At 42.8% G+C, this 17,091-nt stretch overlaps 1 protein-coding gene across 1 annotated transcript in view; it reads left to right on the forward strand.

Annotated features, from left to right (window-relative positions):
- ttyh2 (tweety family member 2) overlaps nt 1-17,091 on the forward strand; it is a 119,033-nt gene that overhangs the window by 30,880 nt on the left and 71,062 nt on the right. The window contains exons 2-3 of the mRNA XM_084002124.1: nt 2,235-2,407; nt 16,326-16,437. Coding sequence (XP_083858250.1) covers nt 2,235-2,407; nt 16,326-16,437 — 285 coding nt within the window. The remainder of the gene's footprint in view (nt 1-2,234; nt 2,408-16,325; nt 16,438-17,091) is intronic.

Consider the following 17,091-nt stretch of genomic DNA (forward strand, 5'->3'; position numbering starts at 1 on the left):
GGTCATGCTATGCAGAGTCAAGGTGTCTGAACAGGTGAGTCTTGAGCCTCTTTCGGAAGATGGCAAGTGACTCTGCTGTCCTGACATTGTTCGGGAGTTCGTTCCACCACTGAGTTGTGCGTGTTGAGTTGGCAAGGGAGGGGACTTGAAATCCTGAACTTAAGATTGTGAAAAATTAAGTCATCAAGCCAATTCAATTAACTTACTGCAACTTGAATTTAGCTTGAAATTAATTTACGCAGAAGTTTGAGTTTAAATGACTCACAATATTAAGTTGATGTAATGTTTGTAACTTAAAAGTTGTATCTAAATCAATACATTGGATTTTTTAATTTGTAGCCATGCATTTTATTAAGTGGTAGTAAAACATCCCCTGAATTATTTTTTAGAGTGTATAAATAGGCTGCAGTTGTATTTTATTTGCTGTTTTGCTAGCAGCAGCGCCGGTTGATGAACAGCTGTTTTGAGGCTTCTGGAGGATTATTAAATTTGTGATTTTTACCTGCCTCTTTCATAGCAATCCTTGACATATATCCTTCCATTTTTGGGGGGATTTTCATCCCACATCACGGCATGAGAACAGATGGCTTGGCACCCGAAAGATTTCAGATAAACTAAAAAAAAAAAAAAGGAAGAGTAAAGGGGGGAAGGGACCGAGATTCAATAAACCCATCTGCTCACAGATGGATGCAGAATTAATTTGAGGCTGTTAGGATGGTCTTGCAGAAGGTGGGATTGGGGGCTGAAAGAGGAAAGAGATGGGGAGGTTAACAAGCTCCCAGAATGCAGCTGGTCTAGTTTGTGGGGCTGGTGAAGACAGTCATTAGGTTTTTGTTATTTTGTTTTGTTTTGTTTGACATTATGATTGGTGCACAAAGCGGGCTGATATTCACCAGTACCTGGTACCGGCCTCCCCAGACTCTTTTCCGCCACATCAAGTTTTCTGGGGGATGTGAACTTTTTGTGAAATAATCAGTGAATTGTTCATCAGATCTTGTTTTTTATTTCTGAACAGAAAAAAAAAATCAATGAATCATTAATTAAAATTCATCTGAATCTGCTCTTTGTGCTTTATGCTTAACATATACCACCTTATTACTTTTACTTCTTTAAATTTTTTATCTCTTTTTTTTTGCACATTCCTGAACAGCTCTTCTGTCTTTATTTATCAATCGTTCCACACTTTATGTCTCTGTTTATATTGTATAAATTATAGTCATTGTTTGTTTATTGTTGTATGTGTACAATGTATGCACCTTATTCACAAAGACAAATTCCTCATTGGTGTGAAATCCTTCTTGTTAATAAATCTGTTTCTGATTCTGATTCTGAACAGGATATGATTTTACGGGTCAAAACCTTTCCAGGAGAATTAAATGTTAAGATGAATACTGGGATAAAATACGTTTTCAATAGCACATTTTTGGTTTTAAGCTTTTTGAAATCTATCAATAGTCATAGAAATGATTAAAAATTATGTCAAATTGTTTATTTTTTTAAACAAGTTTTCTTGAGAAGACCACCTACCACTTGTATCTTTTATTCACTGTAGAAATTCAGAATGTGTCTCTTTATCCTGCTGCATAACGCATAATGTACGAGCATCCAGCCTGGGCCACCGCTCCTGAAACCTGAAGAAATAGCTGACACGGCCAAGCCTCTGCCTGTCTGTCTGTCTGTCTGTCTGTCTGTCTGTCTGCCTGCCTGCCTCCCTGCCTGTCTGTCTGTCTGTCTGCCTCCCTGCCTGCCTGTCTGTCCGCCTGCATGCCTGCTTGTCTGCCTACCTGTTTAGCAGGCTGGTGATGGTTCCAGGCTGGTGATGGGCCCAGGCTGGTGATGGTTCCAGGCTGCCTATTATATATTCCAAATTGATGTGCTACAAATAAATCAAGTTTTAACACTATGGGTAAACACACAGGTGATTCCAGTGTGTTTCAGTGCAAATATTAAGAGTTTTAAGCACATTTTTGCTGATTATCAGGATGATATCATGAATCACAATCATCATCAGACTATTTTATGTTGAGGAATTCCCGAGCATCATCTGATCCAATTTAATTATAATGTGAAGCACATTGAGTTTACTTGTAATTAAATGAAATGGCTACGTGACATGTGTGTTTCATCTTGCTCTTAACGGCTGAATTTGGGTAAAATGTGATGCTGGGAGGCATCAGTCACTAGTGACCCCCTTCACTCCACTTGGGTCACCCCTTCTCTCCTTCTCTCCGCAGTCTCTCATATTCCTGGGCTGCGTGGCGGCGGCGGGGCTCGGCCTCAACCTGCTGTGCCTCGCTGTCTACCTGAGCTGCCTGTGCTGCTGCCACAAAGACGAGGAGGAGGAGAGCAAGAAGCCCAACTCCTGCTGCGTGACCTGGTCGGCCGTCGCCGCCGGCCTCATCACATGGTGAGAGAGATCAAGATGCAGACGAGGTGTTGTGGCTTACTGCTGATTACAGTGCGTCCGCACACACGGGAGCTGTGTCGGTGTCGTACTGCGTGTTTTCCCATTTTCCTTGTATTTGTTGTTCAGTGTTCCTGGCAGGGCGCTCTAAGTGCCGTGATGTTTTCACTGCAAACACTCTCTGCACACATCGTGTATTCCTACCCGAGACCCAGAACCCGTTCACGGTGCCTCATTGTCCATATTGTGTATGTCTGCTCGTCTCCGTTCTCCCATCTGTATGCTCGAGGTGTTTGGTGTTTCCTTTCAGGCCACCTGTCTCTTTTGAGACCTCTGCACAGACTTGGTTTGCCTTTTCTTTCCTTTTTGAAGAGATCATGGGTTTGGTCTGCCTCCACCAAGTCTCTTTTTAATTCCGGGAGACATTGATGTGGTTGATGTGGATGAAATCTCTCCTATGTGCATTACCGCCTGTGATAGACAGGCAAATCTCATTACCATGATGCCTTGAAAACCTCAATGACATGTGAACATATGAGGCAAATACAACTCCATATGTGAGTAAGTGGAGACGGATTATATACACTTGAGAAAACGGCACACGCAGGTCACCCACAACCTCCCCACTCTCCAAGTCTGGATAGGACTATTATACAGGAATTGAAACTAAGTAGAGCTCAAAAATGATAATGGATTTCCTTTTTTCAATGCTCTTACAAGACTTGTAAACAGCATCTCCCTCCAGCTTAATTCTCACCCCAACCAGCGGACTGGGAAGTTTATCAAGCGTAGCCTTTTTATTTTCCCTCTATGAAAAACCTCCTAGTCACATCACCGGCTGGATAATAGCACAAATGATGAGGGGAAAAAACGTTGTAGGTTATTGATGGTGAGCACAATTTGAATTCGTTAGTCCCATTAGTGCAGAACATAGCCTCACCAAAAAAAAAAAGATCACGTTATGTGTTGAAAATGTAATTTGCTCAGTAAACCGTGTAAACAATCCCTTATTTTGAAGATAACAGCCATCGAGAGCGGAGGCACGATTGGTCTTGGATGGAGGCTGCCGGATCTCGTTAAGTCAACTGTGAAGTGAGAACCTTCCCGATAAGGATGAATGATGTCAGCGTATTAGCCTGTAGATGGTGCGCAGGCAGCCTGCGGCCGTTCATTATTACCACTCGGAACCGGCTTTTCCTTTCTGCTAATGTTCTTCCGCTTACAAAAACGAATTGTTCCAAACTATGAGGGGCAAATATTCATTTAGTGTGGAAAGACACCAAAACACTGATGCGGCACTTGCATCAGCAGATATAAACCATTAAGCTAGTCAAAGAGATGTTCTTCTCCCCTAAGGAGCTAATTGAATTTGTTGCCAGAGGAGCAAATACTTGTCTTAACCATGTGATGGCAACCAGCAGCAGCTGCCATTAATTAAATTAAGCCTCCAACATTATCGTATCTGTCTGCTTCCCAGAGAAGGTTCGTTATTAAATGGATATCCTGAGAGCGAAGCACAGCAACCACCTGTACGTGAATCACACTGATGATTTACATCCCCCCTTTGTCCAGTCTTTGGGATCTTTGAAACATTTTCCCCTCTCAACGCTAAAAGCAGGATGATGAGTATTGTGTAGGTCATGTAAACTTTTCAATCACAACTTAGGGGAAAAAAGCACTAATCGTACAGCTCCTGCTGTTCCCGCGTGGCATGGTCTAGTCCACCAATCTCCACCTATCCATCCACCTATCCATCCATCCATCCATCGTCTACTGCTTATCCTGTATTCAGGGTCACGGGGGGCTGGAGCTGATCCCAGCTGACATTGGGCGAAGGTGGGGTACACCTGGACAGGTAACCAGTCTATCACAGGGCTGACATGTAGAGACAGACAGGTAACCAGTCTATCACAGGGCCGACATGTAGAGACAGACAGGTAACCAGTACAGACAGGTCACCAGTCTATCACAGGGCTGACATGTAGAGACAGACAGGTAACCAGTCTATCACAGGGAGACATGTAGAGACAGACGGGTCCATCCTGCATATCTTTGGACTGTGGGAGGAAGCTGGAGAATCCGGAGAGAACCCACACTCACATGGGGAGAACATGCAAACTCCACACAGAAGGAACCCGAACCTGACCCAGGAATCGAACCTGGCACCCTCTCGCTGTGAGGCGACGGGGTGCTACCAACTACACCACTGTGCAGCCCTCTCCATTACGTGATTATTTAATTATTCACACTTGGTTTCGTAAAGCTATGGTCGGGTTTGTCGGCCCGACAAACCCGACGGGACCCGCGGGTTCAGGCCGGGTTCGGGTCTAAAATATAAGCAAGTGACTCAGGTCGGGTCGGACCTCGGGCTTAATTTTTTCCGCTCAGTGGAAATTTTTTTTATTAATCATCGCTGCTGTTCACCGTAAAGTCTGGCTGCTGCGTGTAACGTGCATCATGGAGAGGGGCGGGGGCAGACCTGACGCTCCTGCGTGCATGCCTTTAGCCTGGAGAAGTAGATGGAGTTGGTGAAAAGTAAACTTGCCGCAGGTGAATTCACCTTCGCCGTCTGCTGGTCATGATAATACGTGTATGAGAAAAAAAAAGGGGGGGGGGGTGGCCGGGTTCGGGCAGATAATCCATGTTGATGTGTCGGGTTACATCAGGTCCGGGCTTTTAAAGCCACGGGCCGGGTCGGGTCGGGTCGTAATTTTCAGGCCCGTTGAGAACTCTAGGCACTTGCCTCGCATTAAAACGCTGCACGTCCCAGAATGGAAATACGAGCAGAAACACCAGAAAAGGCTGTGGCAACTTTTCGTGTAATGACACACATTTGAGAGATTTACTTGAGATGTCGGATGCTCTCGGAAGCCCTCATGAGTTGATTGCCTGGGTGGTGGATTATATTTTAAACCGATCTGCAATAATTCTGCCCTCCGAAGAAAATCATACCCATCTGTCCGGTTTTCTCATCAGTGTAGCAGTTTAGGCTTCATGTGGGGAACCTCTCCCTATCATGTAAGATGCTGTAACAAATACCTTGAGTACTATGAAGTATCACGTGCTTATGTGTATATCTCAAGATGTTGGTGTTTCATGTGTTTTGAATAGTAATTCCATTAGTGACATGTTTTGGTTTTGGAGTAGATTTAAAGAGCTCACATGCAGGACTTGATGAGTTGTAAGACTTGATATCGGGAGATGACTGGAAGAGGAAGCCTCCGGTGGGAAATGAACTCCTTCATGTGATTCCTAACTTTCATTCCGTCTGTCTGCTGGATGTGTGGAGCGATCTTCCAGGGTTTTGAGTTGGAAAACGTGGCTTCATTTTAATCTCTGCGATCCTCTCCTCATCCTCACTGTCCCCTTGACTTCCTGTGTCCTCTTCCTGCTTAACGTCCTCCCGTCCTCTACTTCGGTCTCCCCTTCCTCCACTATAATTAAGTTTGACAGTGGCTGGAGACCGGCATAGGCTGCCATGTCCGTCCTAATTTACGTGGGTGAAACCGGAACAGATGTCGCTCAGCTGTGGTCGCAGCGCTGCCGACGGTGTGGAACACATTAGCCGTGTAATTATGCTGAGCTGTAACCGATGAAGCTGCTCATGCTGAGGACATGTGCAGTGTCATAACAGGACCGATGGGCTGCTTTACTAGAACCAGGCCTGTTAGGATAATTATCTTATCGTACGAAATGTTCCATGACCTCGATCATTTTTATGATATTGTCTCATTGTACAATGTGCATGGTCGCTGTCATTTTTGTGTCGAATTATCTGGATATATGGAATATATATGGAAATGACCTCGATAATTGTTATCGACTTATCGTACAAAATACAGCGATCATCATTTTTATGTTATCGACTTATTGTACGATAAATGGATGTGGCGTTTCAAATTTTTATTTGATTGACTTATTGTATGACATACATGACATTTATTTGCATTTGTTTATTTTTATATATTTGTGATAGGTATCTGTTTCTAGGTGGACAGGAAAGGACCAGGCCTTAAATCGACTAAACTGGAAGTTCTCTACCTCCTGAAAGTGGAGATGTGCTCATGAAACATTTAGAAAAGAGCTATTGGTATTTTATGTTCTAGGTCTACTGCATATTAAGGGGATTGTTTTTGGGTTGCCTTCGCTGAGATTTCAGGAGGGCAGAGAAAAAAAATATAGAAATATGTATTTGTCATCTCAGGAAAGTCTTTCCTGCCATTTTGGGGCAAAATCTCAAATATTCAAACCTGTCTGAGTCTATTAATAGTCGCCGAGGGCAGTTTTCTGCTGCAGGCGGAAGCGTTTGGTTCCCCTTTTCTGAATTCCCTTCAATGTTTTATCCACTTTGTCATTTATCAACATGACAGTCGGGGACTTTTGACCAGTCCACGGCATGTCTGCTCTGATCTATGAGATACTTTCTCTTCGAATTAGACTGTAGATATTTAAAGGAGCAGCACTGGAAAGGCACAGACAACGGGTTGCATTCTTTTTCTGTCCACGAGCATCTCCGTCCTCCCAGTTTCCTCTAGAAAATAATTAGATTCTACCCCTGAAACGGTTCAAAGAAGTCCACGTTTCTCCCATCTACTTTTTACCCGATACTTTTTCTGTGTTTGGACATACTGAGATGAAAGGAGAGAAACTCCTGCGGTATGTTTTCATCAGTAGATTATTATTCAAATTGGGTGCGTGAGGGAAGGCAAATCTCTTGTGTGTTTGCTGTGTTTTACCCTGTCTTGCTGTTTGGCCCATTGTCAGGCTCTGTGTCATATCATTGGTTAGAACTGTCTCCCTGCCTACATGTATATTCTTTATACACACTGCCTGTTTGTGTCATTTTGGTTTGTCTGTAACTTTCACTCTTTTTCAAACTTTTCTTCATGTCTGCTCCTTAAATGTGCCCCCAGGGTGGGTGGTTCACCTGCAGGAGGGCAGTTATAGGGGGTTGAAATCATCAGGAGATGAAAAGCTAACAACGCTCACAGAGGTTGCATTGAGTTACATTATGATGCCTTCAGGCTCTATTCAGTAACAAATAGCATAGGGCGATATTTTTTAACGTTAGCATTTAAATGTTATCTTGTAAAATGAAGATTGTGGCGAGGATGAACCCGGTTGTTTGAAGTAGATGTTTTCTCATGAATATAAAAATAGATATTTTAGAGGGAATGAATGAGAAAATGTTATTTCTGTATGGAAGAAACACTAAACATCACGTCATTGAAGGGGGATGCATTAACTTTAATGAACTGCAGTGTAAACAGGAGCAGGACTGAGGCCCCATCAGAGAGCAGGTGGACTGGAAACAGCACTGAGTCCTCTTCCAAATGATCGGACAGTGCAAACACAAATAGAACTGAGAACCCTTTTCTGTTGGTTCACTTGTCAGTAGTAGAGTACTATTTGTGAAGCCCTGTCCTTGTTGCCATAAGTAGGAGATGGCTCCAGTTGTTGCACTCGGCATCAACCACAGCTTTCAGAGTGTTTGGACGTGGCAGGGAGCATCGTTGACCGTGGGTTTATTGCCTATAGAGTCAAGGGAAGCCACAAGGTAATGAAGACTGTTCTCAAGTCTCAATTACACTCCAGTGTATCGTCCCTCTGGTGCTGACCTGACCTGCCCATGGCCTTAACCTGGAGCTCCGTGTGTGTGTGTGTATGTGTCGGGGGTGGGGGGGGAATGATGGATGCACAGCCGAGGAGGAGAAGTTGCATGGGTTGAAATGAAAACTGTGAGTTAGCTGGAAGTGGATGTGGCGATTAAGAGATCAGTGGAATCTATATCCACGCTTTATGGTTCATTAGATGGGGAGGCGACTGTACTTGTCTTGTGGAATTAATGAGGCCATAAAAAAAGGATTTATAATGAATCATCAAATCAAATAGTCATGTGCTACATCTGCTCACCTTTGGGGAGAGAAATGGATCCCAGTTGAGCAGTATTCTTCTTACCTGTTTTATTAATTTAGTAGTTATTTTATTAATGGGTACAATATACATAGTCAAACTGTAGACAGCTATCCAATACAACGACAAACAAATATAAAATTCTGTAAAATTCAAGAGCTCCACAAACTACATTTACATTTAGGTCATTTAGCAGACGCTTTTGTCCAAAGCGACTTACAATAAGTACATTTGTCAAAAGAAGGAAACAAAGAAACCACAACGTATCATTGCCGATAAAGTAAGAGCTTTTCTTTTTTGGGTGGGGGGGGGGGGGGGGGGTGTTAGTGGGTCATGCTATGTAGAGTCGAGGTGAAGTCTGAACAGGTGAGTCTTCAGCCTTTTTCGGAAGATGGCAAATGACTCTGCTGTCCTGACATTGGTCGGGAGTTCGTTCCACCACTGAGGCGCCAGAGAAGAGTCTGGACTTTGGTGAACGACATTTGTTTGATTTCAACGATGGTGGTACCAGCCGGCCAGCTGAAGTAGAGGAGCGAAGTGCTCGCTTCGGGGCATGAGGTTTGACCAGTGTTTGAAGGTAGATGGTAGGGTTGTCACGATACTAAAATATTCGATACTCGATACCATTTTCGATACCACAAGGATGAAAAAAAGACCCCAAAATTTAAAAGAAATATTTTTATTAACAAAAAAATGCAAAAATAACAAGTTTCAGGCCTTTAATCGCTAGCTGCGGCTAATGGCTAATAATAACATGGCAAACATTAATGCGGGCTACCGGCCACGATAACATCAGTAATAAGTTTGAAATGAAAGACACTAACCTGTCGAAATTCACTGTAAAGGCCAGGGTGTCGGTCCTTAAGATACTTTTGAAAATGAGTATCGTATCCGGATACAACATTTTAGTATCGATACTTTTTTGAGTTTCGATACTTTTGACAACCCTAGTAGATGGGTGCCGTTCCATTGATGGCCCTGAAGGCCAGTGCCATCGTCTTGAATTGGATGTGTGCTGCAACAGGGAGCCAGTGGAGGTCACGGAGGAGGGGGGTCACATGGGAGAATTTGGGTAGATTGAAGATAAGGCGTGCTGCAGCGTTCTGGATACGCTGCAATGGTTTAATCGCAGAGGCCTGGAGTCCGGCCAGGAGAGAGTTGCAGTAGTCAAGGCGGGAGATGACCAGTGCTTGGACGAGGAGTTGCGTTGCATCCTTTGTGAGGAAGGTCCGAATCCTGCGGATATTGTAGAGGGGAAATCTGCAGGATCGGGCCACAGCAGTGATGTTGGGGGTGCAGGATTGTTGGTCATCGAGGATTACACCCAGGTTCCTCGCAGTTGACGAGGCGAGGGCAGTCTTAACCTGGGATGAAGAGGAGTTCGGTTTTATTCAGGTTAAGCTTGAGATGATGTGCAGTTGTCCAGACAGAGATGTCAGCCAGACAGTCCGAGATGCGAGTTGCAATGTGAGTGTCAGAGGTTGGGGGAAAAGAGAGGAACAGCTGGGTGTCATCTGCGTAGCAATGGTAGGAGAATCCATGTGATGTGATAACAGAACCTAGTGATCTGGTGTATAGTGAGAACAGAAGCGGTCCTAATACTGAGCCTTGAGGGACACCCGTGTCCAGAGAACAGGGTTTGGACATAGAGCCATTCCATGTGACCTGAAAGGAGCGATTTGTCAGGTATGATGTGAACCAGGTTAGAGCAGAGTCAGTTATGCCAAGTTCTGCCAGAGTGGAGAGGAGGATTTGGTGGTTGACTGTGTCAATGCAGCAGATAGGTCGAGGAGAATGAGAACGGAGGAGTGGGATGAGGCTCTGGCGTCTCGCAGGGACTAGGTCACTGGGTCATTCCGTGTCATTTCATCAAATGCCTCCCACCTGACCATCTCAGAATGTCCTGAAAAAATTTGAGTACAAAGACACACTTGTTAGTAGGACTAATCCAAAATATTAGGTCTCTACTGTCAACAGTTTTCTCATGAATCGTCATTGAATGAAGGGTAGTTTAGACGGTTTTTGGCATCATACTCTGAAAAGCCATTTTTAAACGACATTATCTGGAAAACTATCTCACCTGTGGCCTTCAAAATTTCTACAGTGTATATCTGTTACTAATATCCTCCAGACATGGAATATCAGGGGTGTAGCTCAATGATGAATGATGAACCTATGGTAGGTACTTAAAATGAGGCTTGTTGAAATAAAGTAGTACATTTGAAGAGTGGCTGAGCTCCCATTTTTACAGATAAAAGACTTCTATCATTACTGCCTCTATCTCTGGTGTTAGCTTAAACAGTCTACAAAATATGGTCTCTCTTAGATTATTAGTTTCACAGATATTAAGGCTCAAAAATGGAAGTTAACACATCTTTGCCCAACTTCAGAGTCATATTCCAAAAAACTGACAACACGTATCTGGTCCAAACTTACTTTATTTGAAAGATCATATTCTTGTTAAAATCATATTAAAAAATCAGGAGAGTGTTTTGCCTCATTTTGTCGCAGTGATTTTTTTAAAATCCTGATATTGGTGGGGGTTTTGTGGCTGGTTTTGGTTCTGCATGTCCTATTAGCCTACCAGTAAACATCACAGGAGGGCAATTCAAATGTGTTTTTTTACCATTTACCAAAGACTTACATGTGACTAAATGCTACTGATACATTTAGCCTTACGAAAACATTCAAATGTAGCACAGTTGTAGAGGCAATAAGTCCTTGAATGTGAGTTGCTGAAAGCAGCTTTTAATGTCTTAAACCATGAACAAACAGCATAATATTGAAGACTGTACATTTTGTCATACTGTAAGTATATAAATTACACAACCAAATCAAATAATAATCTTAATTTGAGCATGAGATTTTACATTACAGTACAAAAGTCTCCAAAGTTTGATATTGAATAACAGTTTGTCAATTCCTTCGTCACATTCATTAATTTGTCAGTCACTTTACAAATTGTCTAATGTACATCTCTGCTCTGTTGTGCTCATCTTTTTTGATGGCATACATGCGCCCAGTTTCTGTAGAGGGAACGTCAAATCTTGCAATTCTATGCTGCAGTGGGACATTGCACATGTCTTCTCTTCTTGGCCAGTAGAAACTCTTGGTAGGGTCATGTGGGTGCATGAACTGAACCAGTACATCTTCATCTCCATCTGAAACATCTCTGATACTTCCTATCCACCATTTCTGATCATAACTCACATATTGTCTCATAGTGAGCATAGAGACAAACTGCTATTCAATATCAAACTTTGGAGACTTTTCGACTGTAATGTAAAATCTTTATGCTCAAATTAAGATTATTTGATTTGGTTGTGTAATTTATATACTTAAAGTATGACAAAATGTACAGTCTTCAATATTATGCTGTGTTTGTTCATGGTTTAAGACATTAAAAGCTGCTTTCACCATGTTTAACTCACATTCAAGGACGTATTGCCTCTGTAACTACAACTGTGCTACATTTTAATGTTTTCGTAAGGCTAAATTTATCAGTAGCATTTAGTCACATGTAAGTCTTTGGTAAATGGTAAAAAACACATTTGAATTGCCCTGCTGTGATGTTTACTTGTAGGATATTAAGACATGCAGTACCAAAAACGGACACAAAAACCCCACCAATATTAGGATTTTAAAAAATCACTGCGACAAAATGAGGCAAAACACCCTCCCGATTTTTTAATATGATTTTAACAAGAATATGATCTTCCAAAAAAAGTAAGTTTGGACCTGATACTTGTCAGTTTTTTGGAATATGACTCTGAAGTTGGGCAAAGATGTGTTTACTTCCATTTTTGAGCCTTAATATCTGTGAAACTAATAATCTAAGAGAGACCATATTTTGTAGAAGGTTTAAGCCAACACCAGAGATAGAGGCAGAAATGATAGAAGTCTTTTATCTACAAAAATGGGAGCTCAGCCACTCTTCAAATGTACTACTTTATTTCAACAAGCCCCTTTTTAAGTACCTACCATACTAGGTTATCATTGAGCTACATCCCTGATATTCCATGTCTGGAGGCTATTAGTAACAGATATACTCTGTAAAAAATTTTGAAGGCCACAGGTGAGATAGTTTTCCAGATATTGTTGTTTAAAAATGGCTTTTCAGAGCATGATGCCAAAAACCGTCTAAACTACCCTTCATTCAATGATGTTTCATGAGAAAACTATTGACAGTAGAGACCTTATATGGATTAGTTCTACTAACAAGTGTGTCTTTGTACTTGAATTTTTTCAGGACATTCTGAGATGGTCAGGTGGGAAGATTTTCAGAAATTTGATGAAATGACACGGAATGACCCCACTGTGAAGAGGTCCGTCTCAGTGGAGTGAGCAGTCCTGAATCCTGATTGATTAGGGTCAAGGAGGTTGTTCTGCAAGAGATAGGAAGACAGTTGGTTGTAGGCGCCACGTTCCAAGGTTTTAGAGAGGAATGAAAGAAGAGATACAGGTCTGTAGCTTTGGATGTCAGTAGCGTCTAGGGTGGGTTTTTTAAGGAGAGGCTTCACGGTAGCTGTCTTAAAAGCCGCTGGAATGACACCTGAGGTGAGGGAGGAGTTGATCAGGGTGGTGAGGAATGGCAAGATGTCGTGTGAGATGTCCTGGAGAAGAGGGGAGGGAATCGGGTCAAGGGAGCAGGTGGTGGCACGGTTAGATGTAACAAGTGCGTGAACGTCTTCAGGGGTGAGGGGGCTAAAGCTGGTAAGACCATCAGAGTTGAGAGTTGGGGGAGATGTTTTCTGGGAGGGAATAGGCGTGAATGAGGAGCTGATGTCATTTACTTTCTTAAGTACAGTAAAGTAAGTTGCAAAGTCATTGGCAGTAAGGGAGGAAGGGGTAGGAGGAGGGAGGAGAACATGGAGAAGAGTTTCCTGGGGTTGGAGGCAGAAGAGTTGATCTTTGCCAGGTAGAAGGCAGATTTAGCTGCCGAAACAGTTGAGGTGAAGTCAGAGAGGAGGTGGTGATAGTGAGCAAGGTCCTCGTGCTGGCCCGATTTCCATTTTCTCTCTGACGCTCGCAACAATGATCTGTTGGTTCGCAGAGGTTCGGACAGCCAGGGAGGGGAAGGAGATGATCGCGCAGGTCGTGAGATTGGGGGACAGAGAGTGTCCAAAGAAGAGGAGAGTGAGGACATCAGGATGGAGGAGGCTTCCTCAGTAGGCATTAAGGAGAACTGTTCCGAGGATGGTAGTGAGGAAATAACAGTTGAGGAGAGAGCGGAGGGAGTGAGAGATTTCAGATTGCGACGGCTGGTGACCGTTCAAGGCGTAGAGGGGAGGGATGTGGTGGGCTTCATGGGGAGGGAGAAAGTCACAAAGTGGTGATCGGACACGGTGAGCGGGGTAACAGAGAGTGCCGAGATGCCACAGGATCTTGTGAAGACAAGGTCAAGTTGGTTCCCGGCCCGGTGAGTTGGTGGAGAGGGGGAGAGTGTAAGGTCAAATGCGGAGAAGAAGTCAATGAATTCAGATGAATGCAGCTTTCCCAGGTGGATGTTGAAGTCACCGAGAACGACAAGTAGTGTGCCATCATCAGGGGAGCAGCTCAGGAGGGCATCCATCTTATCTAAAAAGTCACTGAGAGGACCGGGTGGGCGATAGATCACTATGATGTTGAGCTTGAAAGGAAGGGTGACAGAAACGGCGTGGAATTCAAGTGCAGATCGGGGTAGGTGGTCCAGGGGAAGGACCTGGTAGGACCATCTGGGTGAGATGAGGAGGCCAGTTCCTCCTCCTCGCCCTGTTCGTCTTGGGGAGTGTGAGAACGAGTAGGCAGTTGAAAGGGCAGCTGGAGTGGCAGTGTTTTCTGGGGTGATTCAGGTCTCCTTAAGAGCCAGGAAGTGGAGAGTCTGCAGGGAGTTTACAATAAGTTTCTGACTTACCAGCAAGAGACAAAGCAGCTTCCTTCCTTTCTCCAGACAAAATGTGGTTTGAAGGAGTTCCACTGGCAGTCCTTTAAGTTCTGACTGTGACCCCTCCCTCCAATCAAATCTATTGACTACAGCTGAGCTGGCTGAAACTAGCTGATTGCTTACCTAGCATAGACAGCTTCACAAGAATTTAAACAACAAGCTATCAACACAAGACTAAATGTTACAACTAGCTTTACTCACACAATGCCTAAACCCAAATCTACAATTAGTTTCTGACTTACCAGCAAGAGACAAAGCAGCTTCCTTCCTTTCTCCAGACAAAATGTGGTTTGGAAACTACAGCATCCAAAAATAACACACAGACTATACATTAAAGGAACAACCTGAATAAATGAGTGGGCATGAGAGTCTTGCATACGAAGCACAGGGGCTTTTGCATCATGTGACGTGTGCTCTACTCCAGATCTCAGTCACCACGTCTCAACCCGGTTAAACTTCATGGGAAATTTCACAGTGACATTTTCAAATGCAAACAAAAACCATCCGTGGTGCTGGTGTTTCTCTGGAGGCTCGCAGTGGCCAACACATGTTCAACTGAGACACTTTAGTTTGGTTTTATCCGCTAAATCCACCACTCCTGGATGTTTCCTAAAAGCAGGATTTACGTCAGTGCTGTTGAATTGGATTGCATTGGAGGTCGTTAAAAAAGGGATTTAAATCAAATCCTTCTCAATTTTATTGGGCCGCTAAAAAGAGTTTACACACATCTCAACTGTGTCACTAAAAGTTTCTGATTGATTGATAAATGTAATGATATTCTCATTTTAAATTGTAAAACTTCCTTGTTTTACAAACGGAACAGTTTATTGGATTGATATCAAAATATGAATAACATTTATTTTTTGTAAATATTTGTATATAGTTAAATATATAAGGGATATGCATTCATGCGATGCATCGATGAATCGATTGTCAGTCCTATAGATTCAACTAAATCGATCTGCTAAAATAAATACATAGAATAAATCGTTTTGGCTTCACCAATAATCGATGTAAATGCTTTTAATCGTATGAATCGTGATTCTTAATTATGATTAATGTTTTAATACGTTTAAGACACTCTTTTCCCTGCCAGCATGTAGTCTATTGAAAAATGTTCAAAATAACTGAGCATTACAGTTTTGTATTCAGCATAAAATATTATGCAGGACTACTTTTTTATGGAATTAATATGTTAAATAAGTTATTCTGTGGGCTGTTTATTTTTTCATCTTTCAGAAGAATACAGATAGTCTCACTCGCATTACTGCATGTTTATTTCATGGATATAGAATTTTGGTCACAAGTTACTGAATCGAATCGTGGTTTACAGAATCGAATCGCTAAAAAAAAAAAAAATTGTCCTTGAATCGAATCGCCAACTATCCATTCATCCATCCATTGTCTACCGCTTATCGTGTATTCAAATGTATTTAAATAAACTTTGAATAAACATGTCCATGCAAAGTAGGTTTTCTGCCTCTTTCTGTCACTTATCTTATCTGTAACTTATCTTATCGTTTGCATTTTATGGATGAAGAACAAACTGAATATATAAAAACGTTGCCTCTCCCACAACCTGAACTGTGCGCCTCCCAAGATGCTCCCTGAAGACACAGACATGGCAACCTTCCAACCCGCTGCCACTCACTGAACGGATGGCTGCGTTCACCTTAACAATTAACTATTATTTCCGTCTCCTTTTCAGGTATTGTCCCAAAGTGCCTATGCAAAAGTCAGGGTTGATTGAGAAATTGATGATGCTATTTTATGATAAGACCCAAATGCCAGGGTGAAAGAGAAGGCATGAAATATTCATAAATGTTGTGTCAGGAGCTGTTTTCTCTGGTTAACCCCCCCCCATAGGGAGCATATCTCTATATCTCAGGATGACACGGCAACTTGGGCAGAAAGAACATCCTTATTTTCATATTTTTATTTAATTAAAGTTCTAATAATGATTGAAAAAGAACTCAGAGGACATCATAATAAAGGCTTTGTAGTGCTGATATTTTACTCTGCTGCCCTCCTTCATTTATCTTCAGCTTACCTGTCCCCCCCCCCCCATGCCTCTTCTCTTTGCAGCATCGCAGTAGGTGTGGGTTTCTATGGCAACAGTGAGACTAATGACGGCGTGTACCAGTTGACCTACTCCCTGTACAACGCCAATCACACACTGGGCGGCGTGGACAGTCTGGTAGGTAAAACCACAGTGTCATGGGAGGAACACCTCAAAGTGAGCGCCGTCATGGTTTGAAAAACACTCTTCAGGCGTACAATTTGTAGATGAGAGACCCGTCTGGCAGCTCTGACTGAAGGCACACACACACACACACACAGGCAGGAGGAAAGCCCAGAGGACTCTATTTATATGCCTTAAAATGTTTTTATAGTCTTTTTATGGCCTTTTGCTGCTACAAATTGACAGCCTCTCCACCCAAAGACAAACCCCTGCCCTCGCCCTCGCTGCTCCACCTTCCAACGCCGCTGTGGCCTCGGCAGAAACAAAGCATCGCCCTGTCTCTGTGTGAGTGTGTGCAGGATCCTTTTTCTATTTTTATCTGCCTTGCTTCCCATCGCGCAGAGTGACGCCCGAATGCAGCTCGCTGTTTCACAAATTTCATACTAATGAAAAGGCTTTTTTCACTCCCTCCTTTCAGTCAAGAGTCAAACTCTAGAAAACACTGTTGGGTGTTTTCTCCCTCTTGCTTTTCCTCTCGTTAATGGTTTGGAAGAAGTTTTCTTTGAATTAACTTGAGATTTGTAAAGATGAACATAAATCTTGTAAAGATTTACTTGAGATTTGTAACGGTTGACTTAAGACGTGTTGGGGAACTAGCGGGAGCAGATT

Source organism: Eutrigla gurnardus (assembly GCF_963514095.1).
Source record: "Eutrigla gurnardus genome assembly, chromosome: 22".
Taxonomy (NCBI): Eukaryota; Metazoa; Chordata; class Actinopteri; order Perciformes; family Triglidae; genus Eutrigla; species Eutrigla gurnardus.